The 24,605-nt window shown below is 35.7% G+C and overlaps 1 protein-coding gene across 1 annotated transcript; it reads right to left on the reverse strand.

Annotated features, from left to right (window-relative positions):
- On the reverse strand, positions 1-23,605 carry fstl1a (follistatin-like 1a). The gene is made up of 11 exons (XM_082164635.1): positions 23,516-23,605; positions 23,362-23,418; positions 7,737-7,838; positions 4,902-5,031; positions 4,531-4,563; positions 3,771-3,901; positions 3,481-3,602; positions 1,283-1,395; positions 1,051-1,161; positions 810-910; positions 1-657 (listed from the first exon to the last, which is right to left on the reverse strand). Exons 1-11 carry the CDS (start codon positions 23,591-23,593, stop codon positions 616-618), a joined length of 1,020 nt encoding a protein of 339 aa, XP_082020761.1. The 5' UTR covers positions 23,594-23,605; the 3' UTR covers positions 1-615.
- Between the last annotated feature and the right edge of the window lie 1,000 nt (positions 23,606-24,605).

Raw genomic sequence — 24,605 nt, forward strand, 5'->3', positions numbered from 1 at the left:
GACCAATCCGAGCAGTTTTGTATGTTTTGAATTAATTCAGATTTATTTATTAATTTTATAAAATGTTACATAGTTTGTGTCAGCCGTTTATTAATGCAAAGTTATTATCACAAAATAAAAGGAATTTATGTTGACACGGTCCAAAACCTACTTTTTAAAACGCAATGTAAATTCTACACTCTACATGAGATTTTTGTCATATTACAATAATCAAAATTGGAGGGGTATAATTTTACTATTACACTTTTTAAAAATATTGTTGATCATACTGGTCTTTATACAAAATATAATTTCATATTTTCTGTTAACTTTAAGGTAAAATATGAACCCCTGCCTAGAAACATTAAGAGTACAGTGAAAGGTTACAAAAAGGTTGCAGTAATTTACACTACAAGTACAGACATACATACTCTCTTATAATATTACCCCCCCCCCCCCCCCCCCCCCCAAAAAAAGACTATAACAAATAATATAACAAAACACAGCTATGAAAACTTCAATAGTTAATTTAATAATAAACTAAATAAAAATATGAAACTTTCTCTTTCCATTCAAACACAGGTTGATTGAAGCTGAAATCTGAACAAATGTTCATTATTCCTCTTCAACTACTCCTCAAACCTTCTTAGTTGCCACTTTCATCATCTCCACAGTTTCCTATGGGGGCAAAACAATTCCAAAGTCACACATTTTTATTTGCTTTAGGTCCATAATGAACCAGACAAATACACATGGCCAGCTAAGCAGAACATGATGTTATTTGTCAATCCTTGATAGCTCAGGCTTCCAGCATTACACTCTGCACCAACCTGATGTTTATTAAGTTCGTCCACTCTCTGAGTCCACTCCTCTTCCGTCATCTCCTGATCATTTCCCTCCATTTCCTCAAGATCATGTAACTTATTTGTACCTGTAGAGAGAGAGAGAGAAGACAGAAAGTCAGGCCACATTCCACAGATAAAAAATCCAATTTTATCCAGCTTTACTGTCCAAATCCCAGCCTTTGCAGAAAAAACCACAGCAATATCTCAGGTCAGAGTTTTGGCTCACCATCACAAATAACAGCAGTGCAAACCCAGTTCCCGCAGGCACAAACACAGCGGTTACATTCCACCTGAGTCTCAGCACCATCCTCGTACGTCTCATCCTCTAAGGCGCACTCTAAAAACACGCAACAGCACTCAACACACAAGATATATGTTCATATAGGTCTGTTTATATATGATACTATGCGTTAATACAGTATGCCAGGGTAAGTGGGCTTAGTGGTGGTAGATCTTACTCCTCTCTGGAGGGTTGAATCCAGGCCTGAGGCAGTTGAGGAACTCATCAAAGCTCAGTTTCCAGTCAGCATTCTCATCAGACAGCTCAATGAGGGCATCCACACACAGACTCCTGTAGAACACAGTCACCACTGTTTTTAATATTTTATTGCATTCTCCAGTGCAACATTTTTCTTATAACCTTCTGTTAGCATTACAATTATTTCCATGTACACAATCATACACAAACATGTGTGACAAGAACATGAACAAGAACAAGTTACCGTTTCAAAAAAGGGGTGGGTAAGATTTTAAAATATTTATAATTACTCTCACCATAATTATTTGATAAAAAATACAGTAATACTGTGAAATACTATTGCAATTTAAAACACCTGTTTTCTAGTTTTTATGTATTTTAACATGTAATTTATTACTGTAATGGCAAAGCAGAATTTTCTGAAGTCTTCAGTGTCACATGATCCTTCAGAAATCATTCTAATATGCTGATTTGCTGCTCAGGAAACATTTCTTATTTTCAATGTTGAAAACAGTTGTGCTGCTTAATATTTTTTTTGTAGGAACTGATAAACTTTGATTATTTGTAACATTATAAATGCCCTTGCTGTCACTTTTAATCACATTTAGTGATTAAAACTAAACTTTTGAACTTTTGACTTTTAGTCCTTGCTGAATAAAACAATACATTTCTTGGAGGGAAAAAAACACCTTTAAATGGTAGTATAACATCAGTTTGCAATCAGATAGTATGTCTGCTTTATAGCCACTAAAAAAGATTATAAGAATAATTACCAAAAATGTTTCTCTCTGCTGAGTACAGATTCAATCCAAATTCAATTCAGATTCCAATGCATTACAGTGACTATGAAATATTTCCCACAGTGATCTTCCATGTTAAAATGTGTTATCGATATGACTGTAATAGACTGTGTAATTAAATAATGTATAAAACAGCCAAGCATTTCTTTTAAGCAATTCTGCATTCGTCATACAATCTGCAAACTGTATTCTGATATACACTGGCCATTGGCCAACCTCATCTCTAGATATCAGTATCGGCATTGACCTTTCGAAGAACTTGTATCGTATACTTGATGATGGATTTTGTGCCTGTTCCTATTGGCCAAAATGTTTCAAATGTAATACAATTGAAATGCTAAATGCACAAAGTAAATACAGCTGTATATGACACCAAAATCTTGTTTTGTCTTGTCATCTTGTGGGGGGCATATTGAAAGACTCCTTTGTGCAGCTGTCAGAGGACAGTGAGGTCATAATCATTACATTTTATAGAGTAGCCCAGAGATTTATCGGTTATCAGAAATCTTCAGAAAGACATTATCAGAGGTGGCTGTAAAGAGTATTGACACAGATAGTGATAAACTGATAAAGACAGTATTCAGGTTAATAAAACTCACAACTCCAAACTGTGTCTATCTGATTTGTGTAGGTCGCATGATAAAAAAACATGATTACTGAGATGGAGATAAACCAACAAGGGCAATAGGACATTATAAACATGATAGAGCATGTCAATATGACATATTAACGTTGTGTCTGAATGCAAGTGAGAATCTTTTTAAAGATGCATTGTTAAACTAAACTAAAATGAAGGAACACTTTATCCACTGTAAAAGCCATTTACCCCAAAATTAATATGCTTAAAATTATCTTTGGTTACTACTTTAGTAAAGATATAGGCCTACACATAAAACTTTATATTTGTGTTATCTAATATAAGGAATTAAATTAAGCAAAAGAACGCTTTCGGGTCAGAACGATTTTTTTTTATGAATACTTTTATTCAGCAAGGACACGTTAAATTGATAAAAGTGACAGAAAAGACATTATAATGTTAGAAGGATTTCTGTTTCATATAAATACTGATCTTTTGAGCTTTCATCAAAGAATCCTGAGAAAAAATAATTAAGCAGCATTGAGAGCATTGATAACATTGACAGCACCAAATCAGCATATTAGACTGATTTCTGAAGGATCATGTGACACTGAAGACTGAAGTAATGAAAACAGTCCTTTTTAATTTTAATAATATTTCACAATATTACAGATTTACAAAATATTATCAAATAAATCCAGATGAGCATAAAAGAGACTTCTTTCAAAAACATTAAAAACTCTAATTCGCAATGTAACACAAAATTAGACATTGTTATAAATATGGGTATGTGTGTGTGACCTGAGCAGGCGGTTGTTCTCCTCCTCAGCATAAGGAGAGGTGACATTTATTGCAGTCTCATTATGCTGAATGAACTTCAGGAATTCTGTTGAATCCAACTGAGAGTCTCCATTATCATAGTTCTGTTGAGACACAAACAGCTTAACAGAAAAAGTTGGAGACCGACATGCATATCTGAATCCATATGCTTTGTGTTCAATGAACTCATCATACACACACACACACACAACAAACCTGGAAGTATTTGTGTTCAATGAACACACACACACACACACACACACACAACAAACCTGGAAGTATTTGAGCAGGACATCTGAGAAGTTGGATCCTTTAGAAAACCAGCCGTCAGGCGACACCTCAGACTGCAACCATTCAATCACATGACTCCTCAACTCATTGCGGTCCGTAAGGTAACAAACAACTATATAATAAAACAGAACAAATAAGCACAACGTTACTATACAACTGAAAACTACAAGACTTCACGCACTTTCAAAACATATTCTTAGACTCTTGAATAGTTAATGATTCAAATAAAAATATGAATCACCATCTACTTTTAGAGGCCGTTTATACGACAATGTTTTGTCTAAAAACAGAAAACTTGTTATGCGTTTTGGTCGTTAATTCACACGACAACAACGTTTTGGGGGCCTGGAAATGCAAACTTCTGAAAATGGGTTTCAAAGTGCAAGTTTTTATTTATTTTTTTATTACGTGTTCAGTCAGCGTGTAGTGTTTCTTTACAAAGTGACATCGCCAACTACTGGCCTGGCAGCAGAATACAGCAACAGTGTTGTCGTCTGTATGCAAAAAACGCAACTATTTCTGCTTTAAGAAGCATCGTTGTCATGTAAATGTTCCCTTAATTTAAGGTTCTATTTCTCATACTTTTTTTATCCAAACAAAACTGCTAAGTATTTAAACCTGAGTAGCCTATTGGACGTTGGATGGTTGTCTCTAACAATAAAGAGACATAATTCCACCACATTTTTGATCAAATGTTTAATGATAACCAGTTCTCAGTCGAATAGATGCTTGTTTACTCACTTGGGCTGTTGGTGATTTTTTTCATTTTTTTCTCTAAATGAGAAGACAGAAACCAGGTTAGTGACTTTCAGCTGAAAACAGGAGCTGCTCTTTGTGCAAAGTTCTTAAAATCTCTTGCATATTTATGTATTCTAATGTAGGAACATGTAGTGACATTTCTGAGAGGAAATGGCTGCTATTATTTAAATAGCACGCAAAACTAGGTTACAATGAGATTTCGTTTTAACAGCTTTCTCATGCACATCTATGGTTTTGCGGTGAAGCACACACACTAGTCATTGAAACAGAAAGGTCTGTAATCTTTATTGCAACATTCCATTAATGTATCATGCTTTTTAGACACTATAAACTAAACCTACATACACACTTACCTTCACAATGTCCATGATGGGCCACCTGTACTTTGAGTCCAGTGAGACAGGCATCACGATGCAGCTCACAGTGATTACGGTACGTCTTCCCATTACTGCCGCAGACTGGACGCTTATGGGGTTTACATTGCTGATCAAAACACACACATTAAAATAAGTGTACATTTATGATATCTACATAGTTTATATCAGTGGTTCTCAACTAGTCAATCTTGACTCAAAAATGGGTCACATGTCTGTTATGATAGGACAGCAGCTAAAAAAACAGTGCTAAATGCAAACAATAAAATGCCAACTAACCATATACTATTGCAAATTTTAATAGCAAAATAGGCTTATCAACTTTTAAAACTGTTGATAAGTGTTTATTATCAAGTGTACCAAGTGTTTTTCATGTTTTTCCAAAACATGGAAAAAACCTTTCCATGTTTTGTTGTTGATGTAAAACGCTGTGTCCAGTTGAATTTGACTTTTTTTTTTTTACCTGTCATTTTCATGTTATTAATTTTGCGTATTGTTAGGTTATTGCAGCTCATGGTCTTTTTTTTATTTTTTACTATACTTGTTGGGTCTCCACTTGATAACCATTGCAAAACCTACTCTAGTGATCTAAAACACCCAGTCTTTTAATAGATTTCAGAGAACAGTAAGTGCTGGTGGAAAATAGGGTTGCCAAGTCAGTGGTTAAGGGTAGAATTGGGCTACTTTGCCACGTGTAGATTTTTTTCTAACCTGCGAGTTAAAAGTTTGACATATTGTTTTATATATATATATGTGATAAAACTGAAATAAATAATTTAAAAAATGAGACAGAGAAATATTTGTACTTTTGAACTCCTTTGAGCTCCTTTATGAAAACTGTGTTTATTATTACTACTAGATAGTGATTCTCAAGTTGAAATTGTGTGTAATGCATAACAGTGGTGATTGTAAAATATGATTCTTTGAAAATTGATTTCTTTGTATGGAAGTGGCATATTTTGAATTATGACAAGATTTAGTTTTTGGCCAGCTGACTGTTTTAAGTGGTCGCCATGGTTTTGCCAAATAAGACATGTTCCTGGATCAACATTTTGAACAACATTCCTGTTCAAAAACACAGAGCCTATCCATAACCACAACCATAACTTCAGAATCGGGGAAAATCTGGCAACCCTGGTGGAAAAGGTAGCATGTGTTTGAGTGGGTGTTTTCATGGTCACGGTGAATGGGGGCCTTTTCAAAAATATCCACACTTGCGGTCTTTGCACTTGACCACTTGTTTACTTGAGTATTTCCTGTATTTGGCCCAAGTGTTCAAGTAGGTGTGAAGACAGCAAGTGTGTGCAGAACTTTTGATTACCCGATAGGACACAATTGTTGCAAAAAAGCAAGTGTTTACAGAGCTTTGTTTTGATTTGCAATAAGTTGCATCTTAAAATAAACATTTAAATGTCTGGTCATTAGTCCCTATGTAATAGAAGACACAATTTGCAGGATGGAATGCGGTATTCAAGATAGTGTGCGTTCAGGGAACTTCCCAGCAAACACATACGTTGTGGCAACGTTACGTCTGTGACACGTTGAATTTCTGCTATGGCAACGTCGCTGTCTACGTGCTCGCAACATTGCAACATTGCATTATTATTTATGGGCCTAACAGTAAATTCATTATAATCAACATCTGCAAGTAAACAGGGAGTGGATTAACGTTAACTAGAATGAGCAGACATGAGAAAATTTAGCAAAGAAACGAATGAGATGACAAATGAAAGGAAAAAATAAACAGTTGTGCGAGCAGTTACAAAAAAAAAAATTTCTCTGTGCGTTTCCAAAAAAATTTAAAAAAGGAAAAAGCATGAACAAGTTCTAACTACAAGTAAGCTATACGCGCTGAAATCAATTAGGCTACTCATCATTTTGGCTTCATACTTTTGGCATAAAGTTATTAAATATATTTGTCATACCTGACCAGAAGATGTTCAAATAAATGTCACATTAGACAAGGAAGTTGTAGGTTGTGTTTGAATAATTACGTATCTTATTTAGCTGAGGTAAATTAAACGCAATTCTCACGTATGGATTGCTCGATGAGAGACGGCCCAACGGTCAGTTGAAATTTAAAAGGCTGATTTTCGCGCTTCAGGGAAGTGACGAGTACATACTGTATGTCGTGGTTGTCAAGACCATAGACATGTATAGAAAGGCTAGATGGCTCAAGGCGGAGTCAGCTGTGTCGTCACTTGGCGGCCATCTTAGGTCAGGAGACTGCGCTGCTGCTCCCTGCTGCTGTGGACGGAAGGTGAGTGACATACGCCAACTAAAATGCTCGTAACTTGCTGAATTCTTGACGGATTTACAAACGGTTTGGTTTATTACAAACCTTATTAACGTGGCTATGATTTGTGCTGATGCCGTTTGTGGCTATAATTTTTCACAAGTATGCAGTTAAATAGCCGCATCCCTGACGTTTATGACACACCAAGCCGTTTGAAAATCGGTTGAAAATTGAGCAAAATATAGTTATTTCAGCACTACATGCACAATAGACTTTAATGTTATAACTGGACGAGCGGTCCTGTCCTAAGATGGCCGCCGTGTGACGTCGTCGGGTCCCATTGGCTCTCAGCGCCGGTAAGCTATCTAGCCTTTCTATACATGTCTATGGTCAAGACACCCGAGGCACAACCTTAAGCAATGACCCTGAACGGTGGTTCAATGTCAACATTGTGTCAACGCTGTAACAACCTTCACCACACAACATAGTTATAGCAACCTTTTGGCCATGTTGTAAAAACGTTGTTAGAAGGTTGGGTACGTTGTGCCCTCGTTCTGTGTTCGCTGGGGCTGACTCACCTCGACGCACAGACAGGTTGGTTCTCCTTTCTCTGTGGCAGCGCATTCTCTTCCAGCTCCACAGAACACATTCGCACAAACTTTACTTTTACTCCTCACCTCCTGCACACAACACACAAGAATCGAAAAAATGTTTGTCCATTACACCAAACACACAGGATTTGGTTCCAATTAGTGGTGAATGAAGGAAACCACTTCAGAAAATTAAGTTCTAATACTGTAATATAGGCTACCCTTATGCTGATGGACCTATTGAAGGGATAGTTCACCCAAAAATGATATTTCTGTCATCATTTACTCACCCTCAAGTTGTTCCAAACCGAATGGATCTACTTCCATATTATTATTTTTTCTAATAATGGAAGTCAATGTACTTAGGTAAAGTTGGTTTTATATTCGCATATTCGCACATTCGCGGACTTCCGCGTTCAATAACTCGTGAACTAAACGTTGTTGCTACACAAAACACCTATCACATATAACTACAGATTAAACACCAGAAGCTACAACATAATTTTCCTCAAAAAGATCTTTCCTTCGCACTGGACAAAATACATTGATCTCTATGCGCAGGCTGCTAAGAAGGGACCATCTGCAAAGTGCAAACCCGAAGGAAAGCTCGTTTTAAGAAGAATATTTAAATATTAAAACAATGTTATTTGTGTAGTAACAATATTCAGCTCACGAGATATTGAACGCGGAACTCCGCGAATATGCGAATATAAAATCAACTTTACCCAAGTTGCAGACTTGATAATTTAGGACCTTCAGGACCACATACGTGGACAGCACCATGAACATAATCAAGTAAAAAAATAAAGTTGCCAACCAGGATAGAAATAGTTTCAGGTTTGATATTTGCTGCATATTTTTACTTTTTTGTAGGCTACTGTACATACAGTACGTATGTGTAATACGTAGCAAATATGTTTTATGTAAAAGTTCACCAAAGGGATTTTTTTCATGTTCCAAAGGTTGTAGTATGGTCCTACTGACCAGACTGACTTACTACATGTGAAATTTTGACAATACCTCCCTTACTGTACGTTCAGTATACAAATATTAATAAAAAAAAATTACAGCAATTCACCTAAAGTATTTTTTCCTGTTCCAAAGGCTGTAGTGCTTTCCTAGTGATCAGACTGACTTACTACAGGTGGAATTTTGACAATATCTCCTTTACTGTACATACAATAAACAAATAAGTTTAAGAAAAAATTACAGTAATTCCCCTAAAGTATTTTTTCATGTTCCAAAGGCATAGTGCTTCCCTAGTGATCAGACTGACTTACTACAGGTGAAATTTTGACAATAACTCCTTTACTGTACGTACAATAAACAAATATGTTTAAGAAAAAATTACAGTAATTCCCCTAAAGTATTTTTTCCTGTTGCAAAGGCTGTAGTGCTTTCCTAGTGATCAGACTGACTTACTACAGGTGGAATTTTGACAATATCTCCTTTACTGTACGTACAATAAACAAATAAGTTTAAGAAAAAATTACAGTAATTCCCCTAAAGTATTTTTTCATGTTCCAAAGGCATAGTGCTTCCCTAGTGATCAGACTGACTTACTACAGGTGGAATTTTGACAATATCTCCTTTACTGTACGTACAATAAACAAATATGTTTAAGAAAAAATTACAGTAATTCCCCTAAAGTATTTTTTCCTGTTCCAAAGGCTGTAGTGCTTTCCTAGTGATCAGACTGACTTACTACAGGTGGAATTTTGACAATAACTCCTTTACTGTACGTACAATAAACAAATAAGTTTAAGAAAAAATGACAGTAATTCCCCTAAAGTATTTTTTCCTGTTCCAAAGGCTGTAGTGCTTTCCTAGTGACCACACTGACTTACTACATGTTAAATACTGCCAATACCTTACTGTAAGTATAGTACAAACATATTATTATTAAAAAGTTACTGTAATTTCTCCTTTTTTCATGTTCCAAAGGTTATAGTATGTTCCCAGTGATCACTCTACTCAATTAACTTTGATAAATGTATTAGGTAAAAGTATGTATTAGAACTGCTGTTCCTTGTACAACACAATTCTTTCATTGATTAAAAAAAGCAGATATTTTAGGTTAATAATATTTTCAATGTTATAAATAAGCAACACCCTTATTGTAATTATTCAAGTTAAGTTTTTGTTATGAAGTCCTGAAGAAGTGGATTCTGGAACACACTGCTGCTTCAATGTATATCAAATGAGTGATTATAATCAAGGTATTAATCAATAGTTTTCCTTCTATATATCAAATGAGTTGAATGAATTCTCTAGGCTTATGAGATTTTACTTTGTTAAAGAAATTATCAGTGTGATTATCGAAAATGTTATTTCATGTATCCTTTAAATGTCTGTATTTGATATCTGAGGTGTAACATAAGGCTCTGGCCCATGCCAGGAATGCAGTAACAGTGTTTGCTCATTTAGCCCGGCTTCCAGAGATGAAATATGGACTTCTTTAACAGGTGTCACTACATCCATCTGCTTTTCCAGGCTACCCTGATAGCAATGGTCTCAGGAGTCATTGAAACCTATAGTTGAGAGACCATTTCTTAGTTAAAGTCTTTACTTTACAGTTAGATTTAAAGTATCCACTCCTTGAGAGAAAGAACATGTTATCTTAATGTTTTGAGAAGACTCTCCTCCTCACCAAATCCAATCTTGAAGAAACTGTGTCTGTGTGTGTTAGTATTCTTGGTTACAGGTTAAGGAACAAGTGGAAATATAGCTGCAAGCAGCGATACGGGGCCAAGCCCCTGAAGCAGCAGCAAGAGCGGGAATAGTAAAAACAGCAGAAATTTAAGAAAAAAGAGCTGGTTTAGAAGTATAGGTGAAAATAAACTCAAAATGAACAGAAGTTCAGATGAGAATGAACATATAATGAACAAGACATACATTAATCCAAGAGGAAGAAAGATTAGTACAACGTTGAATAATAAAGGAATCGACATGACACAACATTACACACAATTTTTTTTAAATCATCCCACACGGGGCTCAAACCCATTATCTCTGGGTCAGATACCTGTCACTCATATCATTGCGCCACTGGGAAGTTGCGTTTTTAGCAAGATGAAGAAGGTCCAGTAGTTCAAGTGAGAAGCAATTCAAAATGAATAATTTTTTGTATAAATTCGCTGCATGTTGTATTTATCGAGTTCGCTCACATATAGACACCATGTCTGGAACAGAAGCAACTTTTACACCACAATACCTCTTGCGGTCTGGGAATGTGCCACACAGGATTCAAACCCACAACCGGAATGGTTCAGGGCTCATGGCACGTGGTTTAGCAGCTTGCGCCACTCAGTTGACGCTGTCTTACCAAGCTGCCGAGGAGAGGCTTAAGTGTAAGAATGAGCACACAAAGGCATGTTAACCAAATTAGTTAAGTTAGCAAGTTAAGTTAGCTTAATGCTAATGTAGTTTATGGTTAGCCTTATAGCTGAAGAGCCACATTAGAAAGAATGGCATCAGGTTAGCATGCTAACCAATTAGCATGCTAAGCTAACTACCATAAGGCAACAAATACAGGTCAAATTTGGAGAAAAGTATATCAGGAACGATAGCAAAAATAAAAAAATCTGTTCAGTCACTTCTGTGTGGCTTGGTCCAAAGATCATCTGAGCCAATTTTTGTAAAAATTGAACAAAATTTGAATGAGGAGTAGCACAAAAAAATTGAACACTGCCCATTACAGTAGTGGCCATTTTGAAAAGTACAGAGTCTTAATGTAAGATATTGATTGTGATCACCATAATGAGTGGAATCAGGTGTACTAAGTGTCATTTTACATCTATTTACATTCACATCTAGATCAAAGGGTTCAAAAGCTATAATCCTTTTAATGTTGAATTTTTGAACTGGTGGTGGCGCTATAGAGTTGGTCCTAGACTGGAGACTCAAAAATTGGTCCAATTACTATTCATTACAATCACTACAAGTGTGGAAGGTCACGACGTGCCTAAATTCAGGGTCCGAATGTCAGCCGCATAATTGATGGAGATATGCTTCAGTCTATCTATGTGTAGAAAATGTGTGATTATTTATTAGCCAATCAGAACCTACTTTTGATCACTGGTTCTGATTCTTGACTTCTGCCTGATAATAAACTGCAAACATTCTTCAGTAAAATTTCCTTTAATTTATTATAATTCTGACTCTTGTCTTAAATTGAGTGCACTTCTAACTCCTGGTCTTAATAAATCATATCTGGTCCATGGGTCTTTAACTGTAAGTCCCAAAATGCAGATATACAATGGTAATCCATATTGCAACAAGGACAATAAAGCAGAAGTTTCAGCAGATATTCTTTAATGATGTTCCACTGTTTAAGGTACACAGTGAGCACAACCATTGGGCATCTTTTTCAGGTAGCTTGTCTGGTGATAGTCCAATGCAGCTTACATTGGGTACCATCTTTGGCACTGTTCACGTTGGTAAACATGACAAGGATTAACTATGTAACAAACCACTAACAGTTATAGTTATGTGTGTTAACCAATTACATAATGCAATGAATAGATATTAAATAACATGTTCAATTGCTTAAATATTTTTGTTTACCTAAAGTAGTCCTGACTGAAAACATTTGAAAAAATTGTATTCAAACACACACATTTGTTTTACTTAAGCTTTTACGTCACTTCACTAAAAGAAAATATAGTAAAGTAAAAAGTACTTGACAAAACAATCAGTTAAAGGGTTTATGATAATATAAGAACAACTTAAACCAAGAGAGGATCAACAACAGCAAAATTTTGAAGAAGTGAAATTGAAATATTACTCTAACCACGAGGAATTAATTATAATAACTTTTATGTATAATCCTAGTGGTATTCCATGAACAATTAGAAAGATAATAGAAATAAAACAGTGCACTGTACAGTATCTTGAATGCCTCCATGATCTTGTTGTTCATTATCTGTCAGATTTGCTGCACCAATCCGTACAGGTTCAGTCACTACTGTTAATAATAATGTAGCCCCTATTAATGTACTACAACCTTAAACAAACAAAACCCCTTTTAGTGAATTACAGTTATTATATATATTATTATGTAAAACAGTATTATTAGGTATTGTCAAAATTTCACCTGGAGTAAGTCAGTGTGGTCACTAGGAAAGCACTACAATCTTTGGAATATATAAAAAACACTATAGGTGAATTACAGTCTATTACATAAACATATGTAATAAACACATGTAATAATGTTTATTACATAAAAATATTTGATAATTGTACAGTAAAGGAGGTATTGTCAAAATTCCACCTGTAGTAAGTCAGACAAGTCACTAGGAAAGTACTACACCCTTTGGAACGCGGAAAAATAGTTACGGTCAATTACAGTACATTTTTCATAAACCTATTTGATAATAGTATATACAGTTAGGGAGTTATTGTCAAAATTTCACCTGTAGTAAGTCAGTCAGGTCACTAGGAAAGCACTACACCCTTTGGAACACGAAAAAATACTTAGGGTGAATTACAGTATTAAAAAAAAAAAAACATATTTGTCAACTGTACGCACAGTAAGGGACTTTTTGTCCAAATTTCACCTGTAGTAAGTCAGTCTGGTCTGTAGGAAAACACTACAGCCTTTGGAACCCGAAAAAATACTTAGGGTGAATTACAGTAATTAAAAAAAAACGTATTTGTCAACTGTACGTACAGTAAGGGAGTTTTTGTCAAAATTTCACCTGTAATAAGTCAGTCCTTTCACTAGGAAAGTACTACAACCTTTGGGATATATATAAAAAAACACTATAGGTGATTTACAGTTTATTTCACAAACATATGTAATAAACATATGCAATAATATGCTCATTACATAAACATTTGATAATTGTACAGTAAGGGAGATATTGTCAAAATTTCACCTGTAGTAAGTCAGTCTGGTCACTAGGAAAGCACTACAACCTTTGGAACACGAAAAAATACTTGGGGTGAATTACAGTAATTAAAAAGAAAAACATGTCAACTGTACGTACAGTAAGGGAGTTTTTGTCAAAATTTCACCTGTAGTAAGTCAGTCTGGTCCTTAGGAAAGCACTACAGCCTTTGGAACACGAAAAAATACTTAGGGTGAATTACAGTAATTTTTTTTAAAACATATTTGTCAACTGTACGCACAGTAAGGGTGTTTTTGTCAAAATTTCACCTGTAATAAGTCAGTCTGGTCCTTAGGAAAGCACTACAGCCTTTGGAACACGAAAAAATACTTAGGGTGAATTACAGTAATTTTTTTAAAAACGCATTTGTCAACTGTACGTACAGTAAGGGAGTTTTTGTCAAAATGTCACCTGTAGTAAGTCAGTCTGGTCCTTAGGAAAGCACTACAGCCTTTGGAACACGAAAAAATACTTAGGGTGAATTACAGTAATTTAAAAAAAAACTTATTTGTCAACTGTATGTACAGTAAGGGAGTTTTTGTCAAAATTTCACCTGTAGTAAGTCAGTCTGGTCCGTAGGAAAGCACTACAACCTTTGGAACATGCAAAAAGGATTTAGATGAATTACAGTAATTTTTTCATAAACTTATTTGATAATTGTACGTACAGTAAGGGAGGTATTGTCAACATTTCACGTGTAGTAAGTCAGTCTGGTCACTAGGAAAACACTACAGCCTTTGGAACACGAAAAAATTATTTAGGTGAATTACAGTAATTTTTAAAAAAACGTATTTGTCAACTGTACGTACAGTAAGGGAGTTTTTGTCCAAATTTCACCTGTAGTAAGTCAGTCTGGTCACTAGGAAAGCACTACAGCCTTTGGAACACGAAAAAATACTTAGGGTGAATTACAGTAATTTTTTAAAAAACATATTTGTCAACTGTACGTACAGTAAGGGAGTTTTTGTCAAAATTTCACCTGTAGTAAGTCAGTCTGGTCACTAGGAAAGCACTACAACCTTTGGAACACGAAAAAATACTTGGGGTGAATTACAGTAATTAAAAAGAAAAACATGTCAACTGTACGTACAGTAAGGGAGTTTTTGTCAAAATTTCACCTGTAGTAAGTCAGTCTGGTCCTTAGGAAAGCACTACAGCCTTTGGAACACGAAAAAATACTTAGGGTGAATTACAGTAATTTTTTTTAAACATATTTGTCAACTGTACGCACAGTAAGGGTGTTTTTGTCAAAATTTCACCTGTAATAAGTCAGTCTGGTCCTTAGGAAAGCACTACAGCCTTTGGAACACGAAAAAATACTTAGGGTGAATTACAGTAATTTTTTTAAAAACGCATTTGTCAACTGTACGTACAGTAAGGGAGTTTTTGTCAAAATGTCACCTGTAGTAAGTCAGTCTGGTCCTTAGGAAAGCACTACAGCCTTTGGAACACGAAAAAATACTTAGGGTGAATTACAGTAATTTAAAAAAAACTTATTTGTCAACTGTATGTACAGTAAGGGAGTTTTTGTCAAAATTTCACCTGTAGTAAGTCAGTCTGGTCCGTAGGAAAGCACTACAACCTTTGGAACATGCAAAAAGGATTTAGATGAATTACAGTAATTTTTTCATAAACTTATTTGATAATTGTACGTACAGTAAGGGAGGTATTGTCAACATTTCACGTGTAGTAAGTCAGTCTGGTCACTAGGAAAACACTACAGCCTTTGGAACACGAAAAAATTATTTAGGTGAATTACAGTAATTTTTTAAAAAACGTATTTGTCAACTGTACGTACAGTAAGGGAGTTTTTGTCCAAATTTCACCTGTAGTAAGTCAGTCTGGTCACTAGGAAAGCACTACAGCCTTTGGAACACGAAAAAATACTTAGGGTGAATTACAGTAATTTTTAAAAAAACATATTTGTCAACTGTACGTACAGTAAGGGAGTTTTTGTCAAAATTTCACCTGTAGTAAGTCAGTCTGGTCCTTAGGAAAGCACTACAGCCTTTGGAACACGAAAAAATACTTAGGGTGAATTACAGTAATTTTTTTAAAAACGCATTTGTCAACTGTACGTACAGTAAGGGAGTTTTTGTCAAAATGTCACCTGTAGTAAGTCAGTCTGGTCCTTAGGAAAGCACTACAGCCTTTGGAACACGAAAAAATACTTAGGGTGAATTACAGTAATTTTTTAAAAAACTTATTTGTCAACTGTATGTACAGTAAGGGAGTTTTTGTCAAAATTTCACCTGTAGTAAGTCAGTCTGGTCCGTAGGAAAGCACTACAGCCTTTGGAACACGAAAAAATTATTTAGGTGAATTACAGTAATTAAAAAAAAAACGTATTTGTCAACTGTACGTACAGTAAGGGAGTTTTTGTCCAAATTTCACCTGTAGTAAGTCAGTCTGGTCACTAGGAAAGCACTACAGCCTTTGGAACACGAAAAAATACTTAGGGTGAATTACAGTAATTTTTTTAAAAACATATTTGTCAACTGTACGTACAGTAAGGGAGTTTTTGTCAAAATTTCACCTGTAGTAAGTCAGTCTGGTCCTTAGGAAAGCACTACAGCCTTTGGAACACGAAAAAATACTTAGGGTGAATTACAGTAATTTTTTTAAAAACGCATTTGTCAACTGTACGTACAGTAAGGGAGTTTTTGTCAAAATGTCACCTGTAGTAAGTCAGTCTGGTCCTTAGGAAAGCACTACAGCCTTTGGAACACGAAAAAATACTTAGGGTGAATTACAGTAATTTTTTTAAAAACTTATTTGTCAACTGTATGTACAGTAAGGGACTTTTTGTCAAAATTTCACCTGTAGTAAGTCAGTCTGGTCCGTAGGAAAGCACTACAGCCTTTGGAACACGAAAAAATTATTTAGGTGAATTACAGTAATTTTTAAAAAAACGTATTTGTCAACTGTACGTACAGTAAGGGAGTTTTTGTCCAAATTTCACCTGTAGTAAGTCAGTCTGGTCACTAGGAAAGCACTACAGCCTTTGGAACACGAAAAAATACTTAGGGTGAATTACAGTAATTTTTTTAAAAACATATTTGTCAACTGTACGTACAGTAAGGGACTTTTTGTCAAAATCTCACCTGTAGTAAGTCAGACTGGTCACTAGGAACATGCTACAACCTTCGGATAGTAAAAAATCCTTTTGGTGAATGAATGTAATTTTATTCTAAAATTATGTATGTACATTATGTATAGTGAGGCAGGTTTCCTAAATACAATCATTATAATTCACTTTTTATTGTTGCTAAAGTACAATCAATAGCATTAGAAGACATAATGTGAGAGATATTTGCTGGTACATCTGTACTTTGCAAAAATGTAGTTGTCTGTTTGCACACAATGAAAAAAAATAGAACTTTTTAGACGGTTCCTATCCTGTTTACCACACTACATTGGACATTCAGTGGACATTCGCAACTTTGTATGCCATTAAAACAATATTTGCCCATTGATCGATTGTGGAGAGTGTTGTAGTTCACCATCTTTGTCCTAAAGATCATGTAGCTGCTTTTGTTTTGCAAAAATGTGCTTTATTGCGCTTGTTATTGAGACAGTTTTTAAGCAAAAAAGTGTGAATGTGCGAATATAAAACCAACTTTACCTAAGTAGTCAACGTCTGTTGTCATCAACTGTGGTTACCATTCTTCAAAGTTAATACAGCTTACAACTTGTGAGTGAGTAGCCTAAATGATGGCAGAATTTTCATTCAACTATTTCTTCAAGGTAGTCCGAATACTAAACCCCAAACCCTATATTAATCCCATTTATAAAATCCAAGTCTAAAATCGCATATGTAGATTTTAAATTTAAACACAAGATGGCAGACTACACTTCATATCTAGTGCACTAGTTCATATCTAACTAAATCTGGAGCAGAATTAGGCCTATCTGTTAATAAATGACAATCAAACTGCTGTTTTCTTTTTTTGGTAACATCCAAATAACAAATGACCTTACACACACCCACAGTGGTACAAAAATGGACTTTTTCTCATGTTTTCACCTAAATAAACAGATCTCGCTTACTCACTCCCCACAGACATGTGCTGCCCTTTTGTTGTGCTGTCTGATTGGTGCAGACTGAAGTGAAAGCCACAGTGACACAGCTCCAGATGGGAGCCAGACCTGTTGACCTTTGCCATCTAATAAAGAGGGTGAGTAACAAAGAGTCTGACCATGACAATACATCAGCGCATGCTGTTACTCACTGAAACACACACATATAAAAGAAGCACCTCACTTTTGCAAGACAGATGGCACACACACTCCCACACATGTACAAATCATCTGCAACATCTGTGTATCCTATATTAAAAAAAATTTAAAGGTAATTGCGACTTTTTACCTCACAGTTCTGACTTTTTTCTTGCAATTGCAAGTTTATCTGGCGCCATTTTGTCTAAATGTCATTTTGTCATTTCGATAAATAAAATCAGAATTGTGAGATGTAAACTCGTAGTTCTTACTTAAGTATTATATCTGACAATTAAAAAAAAAAATTCCTCAGAATTGAGATATAAACTCGAAATTGTGAGATATAAAGTCGCAATTGTGAGAAAAAAGTAAGAATTGCTTGTTTATATTGCACAATTCTGACTTAATTGATCAAATTCTGAGAGAAAAAGTCAAAATTGTGAGATAAAAATGATGAAAATATGTTCTTTCTTTTTTTTAACATTTTTAAGCAGCAGACTGTTTACTTTTAACCTCTACCAAATCTTTCACCTCTGTCAAAGTTTATTTTATTGTATTATACATTTTTTTGTTTAGTTTAAAGTGCAACTAAAAATAAAAAAAATGGAACACTGTTAATATTCTTGACAATAAAATAAAATACAATTAATTTCGAGATATATTCTAATATAAATAGCAAGTGCATACTTGCTGGCTCGGTGGAGACTGCATTGGAATGTACAGGAAGATGGCGTAATAGTTGGATACATGTCGACATATGGCCTTAGGACATCTGTCCATTTCTCCATGCCCTGTGACCCCTTAACTCTGACCTTTAACATCTCACTGGGAAGATTGTGGAAGACAATAGAATGGTATTTCAAGGAAGAGAGTCTTATGTAGGGTGGAGCAGCCTAATGCAATGCTTCTCTTTCTATCTCATAGAGAGAGTGCACATGCATTGAATATTTCACATAAAATGTGCATTGAGTGCCAATAATAAGATCTCATTTGGAGAAAGCGTCACAATTTTCCAGTGGTGTGTGTGTGTGTTTCTGTGTAAATGTGTTTACCAGTGATGACTGGTAAATGTGCACAAGGGCAACTCTAACAGGCCTGGTCCATTTATTTGATCTGTTAACATGACAAATAAAAAAAAAATCCCTTGCTTCCTCTCTAGATACTTTTCAAGTTTTTAGACTGGGTCTGATTTAAGATATTTCAACATTGCAGCATTGCTGCATGGCTCTTCTAACATATGGAAAGCAGCTTGTTTATTCCTCTTCTGTATTCAATTGAGCACCATAACCAATCCAACACAGCAACATTGGCACAACCAATGGCATGACTTCCACAAATATTAAGCAGCACAACTGATTTCAGCATGATATTAATAAGAAATGTTTCTTGAGCAGCAAATTATCATATTAGAATGATTTATGATGGATCATCTGACACTGAAGACTGGAGTAATGATGCTGAAAATTCAGCTTTGCATCACGGGAAATATTTGTATATATTCAAAGTACACTATGTAACTTTTTTGGTTCAAAAATGACAAAATATATAATAAGCAAATACATCATGAATCCATCTTCCAAACAGTGTTTTTGTCTCATCCTGAATCACTATGTTACGCCTAGGCTATAATAAGTGTTTATATTCATACTAGCCCAGTACCTGTGTGACTCATCATATACATAAACAGAGAGAAGTAGCTCCGGCTACGACGTTCGTTCTCAAGACGCATGCAGTTGTTTATTAACATCTAAAGCACCAAAAGTTACATAATGTACTTTCAGAGACAGTTTATTTAAAAGTGTAATAATGTTTTAACTGTATTTTAATCAAATAAATGCAGCCTTGGCGAGCATAAGAGACTACTCTCAAAAACATTTAAAAATCTAACAGAACCCATACTTTTAAACTAGTGTATTTCAGTTGTTTAAGGTACCATCAAACTGATTTAGTATGACAATACAGTCAGTGTTCCCTTTCCCCACACTTATGAATGATGAAATGAGAGTTAAACATATTAATATTAACAAGAAGTTAAAGAGAGAGAGAGTGAGAGAGAGAGAGAGAGAGAGAGAGAGAGAGAGAGAGAGAGAGAGAGAGAGAGAGAGAGAGAGAGAGAGAGAGAGAGAGAGAGAGAGAATTCACAACCTTACAGATGGTGTCTAGATTGAGACTCCCCCACAGATTCAACAGAACATTAACGGAAACTACTTTCACACAAATATCTCCACCAACATGCTGTATGAAGCATAGAAGACACACAAACACCGGGCTTTGACCTAAAACCAGAGGGCAGACAGAAACATTCCTCGCATTCCAGAGTGTGTCAGCTGAGATCGTCTGATGGAGATCAGAGCAGACAGACTCAGTTAGATGACACCAAAGCATTAGTGAACAGAAGTCACTGTACACTCCCTGTAGTGGTCCTAACCATGAAATAAACCCCTGCTATGAAAGACTGACAGCATTGCCTGTTCTCATTCTGGCTTTTGTTCTGATGCAGTCTGGCGCCCGTTTCACGATTCGTATGCAGTATACGTGCCCATGTTAAGAGGTTAGAGAATTCTCATTGGAAATGAATGTGGTCCGGCAATGCGTTGCAGAAGCAGTGCAGATTCAGCAGCGCAACCTTCGTTTTCTGTCTATTTTTGCTATGCTGCCGGCACAGAATTAAAGTGATAGGTCATTGTTTGTTCATGGTCAAAATGAACATGGCATGACCAAAAAAAATTGTAATTTCTCCATAAATGCATATAATTAAAGTCTACTATTTCACAGTCAACATATGACTTCCTGCAATGGGTAAAACAAGGTAAACTACACCTTACTCCACATTTTGAAAATGATCTTAACTGTGAGCACACGTTTCACATTCATTAACACCCATAAGGAAACCACAAAGGAAACACTACTCTAAAAAAATATATATATATATGTCCTTATCTGCATTTTAACACTTCAACCAATTTGAAACCCCAAGCATTAAACAATACAAGTATGCATCAAAGATAAGATGTAAGAAAAATTTGCTCACTTCGTCAATGGTAGAAGTTTTTTAGGCCTTATGCCAAATATTCAGAATTGCTTGCTTTGTCTCGGTTTTGTAATAATGTTTCATTGCAACACCATTCAGTAAGTGCTGAAAAACAATCTAAAAGTGTGTGTTCCTGTGTGTTGCAGCTCAATCTGCAGCATTTGTAATTAACACGGTCCATAAGTAATTTAGTCCATTCCCAAACCCTAAACACATTTTTAAAACCCTGAGTTATACCACTAAACCGTTCAGGTTCAATCTCAGGCCTTTGGTATATCGATAAATCCATATTTCTATCCTCACAATATTAGTAAAGGAGTCTTACTTTCTAGTTCTGCTGAGTGCTAAACACACGTCTACAGTCAAAGGTTCATAGGTGGGCTTCTAGGGACCAGAATGTTTTGTAACTTGCACAAATAAGCATCCACATAACTCGCAAAACACACTGAGAAGACCTTAGCAACACCCTACCAACCACCCACAACCCCCTTTTGCATAGGCACCACTGGTTGAATTCTCTACTGAAAGAAATGTGACTTTATATTTATACTCACAGGCCACCATCCAGAAGCTCATTAGATTCGTACCCTGCAGTGGCAGGATGCTAATTATCTGATACCATCCTGTGTTATCTAGTTGCAGTATTTTTGAGCAAAGCATTTAAGCCCCTCTCTGCCTGAGGGGGCCTAGATCTCATACTTCTGTCTGTCTGGATGTTTGTCCATGTTCATATTTGCATGATCAGAATGCCAGCGTAACTGTGTTTATGTTGGAGGAACTGGCAAATGAAGTATAGACTACTAAACGTCTGTGCTTACATGGTGAGTTTAAGTAAATTAGGCCACTTTTTGGCATTGATATGACTGTCAAAATTGGCCCAATTTACTCAAATACACCTTACCTTTAGTATGATGACATAAACATGCTCCTCTCCAACTTTTGTTAAACCTGCATAGTGGAAACAATACATCTAATTGAGTTTTTAAGCACCAATGGACATGTTATAAAGATAGAAAAGTGCATAAACATACACTACTATTCCAAAGCTTGGGGATTTTGAAAGAAAACATTTTTTAAAAATGTAAAAAAATAATCTTAGACACCAAACATTCCAAAAGGTCAATCTGTTCCTCAACCATCTCATCATCATGCAGATGTTAGCTGTGAAGTCATCTCTGAAACTATACCCTTTACACAACTGCTCTTACTGAACGTTAGAGCTTCGGTGTGTGAGACCTGTTGTTTGGTGTCTAATGAAAAGGCATGTGGTCTTTCGTCTTGATGATGTGCAGATGTAACAGGCCTCCAGGCGCCCACATGAAAAGACCAGCACATCTGCCATGTCTAACTATGTCAACACTGCACAAGACCAGAGGACTGATCACATGCCAGAGCTTCAATTCTGACAGTTACGCACACACACGTTTGTGTTTGTGACAGACAGAATGGCTGTGCATTTGCATCTGTGTGAAATAATGGTGTTAAAATGCCCTTATCCCACCCAGGTGGTAACGTCAGCTGTTGTTTTGCTTTCCATTACTCCACGCACCAATTACTTTGCTTTTACCTGCCAAGACAAACAGCAGCTGTTCATGCCCAGAAAATTTAGCTCACGTCTGACGCCCTCACTGCTGCGTTAACTGTCCGAAAAAAGGTGCTTCAGGGCTTCTGAAGTTACAGTAAGTTTAAACTATCACAGTGCCAAAACAATTCGTAGAAAAACTTAATACTAGTCATTTTCGGCCAGTATATTATCCGTTATGTTTACAGTCATTTCCTTTAGCCCTAAAACACAACTCAATGCAATTCTCTTAGGGAAAAAAAAGGTTCGATAGGGTTCTGTATTGAACTCTAGGGTTCTTGACTCAATTTTAAAGAACACTTTATGCCAAAACGGTTCTCATTAATGCATAATGCTTTCATGTGTAATGGGTTATTAAAAATGTTCTAGTGATACATTGTTTACAAGCTGTTTTATTCATGATAAAAAAAATTAAACGGAATAAATAAGGAATATTTATATTATTCCGAATTCCATAAAATTGATAGGAACCCCTAAAAGGTTCTATATATGAAGTGCCTGACAGAACCCTTTAATTTTCTATAGAACCTCCTATAGGAAATCCTTTAAATTAACACTAAATTCATGAACTTTTCTTACCACATTTAAATGACATAAATACAACAAATTAACTCTCAAGAGATAGTACTACTTTAGAAACCTGCTTATTAACAAAAAGCATAAAAATAATATTTTAGTGACTGTCTCAAATGATTAGGCTTTATCATACATGCCAAATAAATTAAATCCTCTGATACCTGGATGGATTTATGGCTGTAGTTATTTGCAGTCATTCATATCAGCAATATCCAAGATAGAAAATATACAAAAGTGTTCCGTTCAACTCCTAAAGTCACTTTTTCTTCTATTAGAGAATGTTGTCCAAAGAATTCAGAAAGCTTTCTGTCTTACCTCTGCGTAACAGCAGACAACGAAGAGGACAATGAATGGAGAAAGTGTCCTAATAATCTGCGGAAAGACACAAAAATATAAGAACAGATCAATTAGATGTAGCATTGCACATATAAGGTCGGATTCATAAATCATAAATACCTTGATGACTTACCATTATCAGGAGATGAGAGGAGAAAGGAGAGATGAGAGGAGCTGTGGCACGGGCAGAGTAAGAACTGAAGGACAACATTACAGACTTCTGGAGAAATCCAGTGATTCACCCTCCCCCAGACCCCCACCCCCAAACACACACACACACACGTTTTCATGTTTTATGGGGACTTTTCATTGACATAATGTTTTTTATACTGTACAAACTGTATATTCTATCCCCCTAGACTAACCCTACCACTAAACCTACCCATCACAGAAAACTTTCTGCATTTTTACATTAGTATGACAAAAAAACATCCCTTAGTATGATTTATAAGCTGTTTTAAAAAATAGATTTTTTAACTGATTTAAAAAATGTCCCCACAAGGACTTCGGATATTGCCATCTTTGTGCAAAGGTTTACCAGGCCGCACACACATACACAGTGTTTGTTTCGCTATATTACTGAGGACATTGCATAGACTTCCATGATTTTATCCCAGGTTAAAGGGATAGTTCACCCAAAAATGAAAATAAGCCCATGATTTACTCATCCTCAAGTCATCCTATGACATTCTTCTTTCAGACAAATACAAACAGTTATATTAAAAAATGTCCTTGCTCTTCCAAGCTTTGTAATAGCAGTGAATGGACGTTTCTGTTTTGAAGTCCATAAAGTGCATCTATCAATCATAAAAGTGCTCCACACTGCTCCGGGGGGTTAATAAAGGCCTTCAAACTGCACTAACCCAAAGACTGTCACTGTGTTTATGACGTCACAAACTACCTTGTAACCAATCACATCAACCGTGTGATCATCAACGAGTGGATCTCTGAGCTGGTGTGAGTGAGTGGAGGCGGGGCTAATTTGCATATTCATAAAACCGCGTATACTAAATGAGGCAAGGGTGTAGACTAGAGTTACATTCAAGCTATTTTAAGGAATGAAGTTTTTTTTTTCAAGGAAAAAACGTTTAAATGTCATTGGTCAAAGATCAAAAGATGAGTTTAAGGGATAAAATGAATGACTACAGGGGGACTTTAAATAAAAACATGTTTTAGCATGTCCTCACTACACTAGTTTTTATAATATTTTACTATGTAAGTGG

The sequence above is a fragment of the Leuciscus leuciscus genome (assembly GCF_965113295.1).
Source record: "Leuciscus leuciscus genome assembly, chromosome: 3".
NCBI lineage: Eukaryota > Metazoa > Chordata > Actinopteri > Cypriniformes > Leuciscidae > Leuciscus > Leuciscus leuciscus.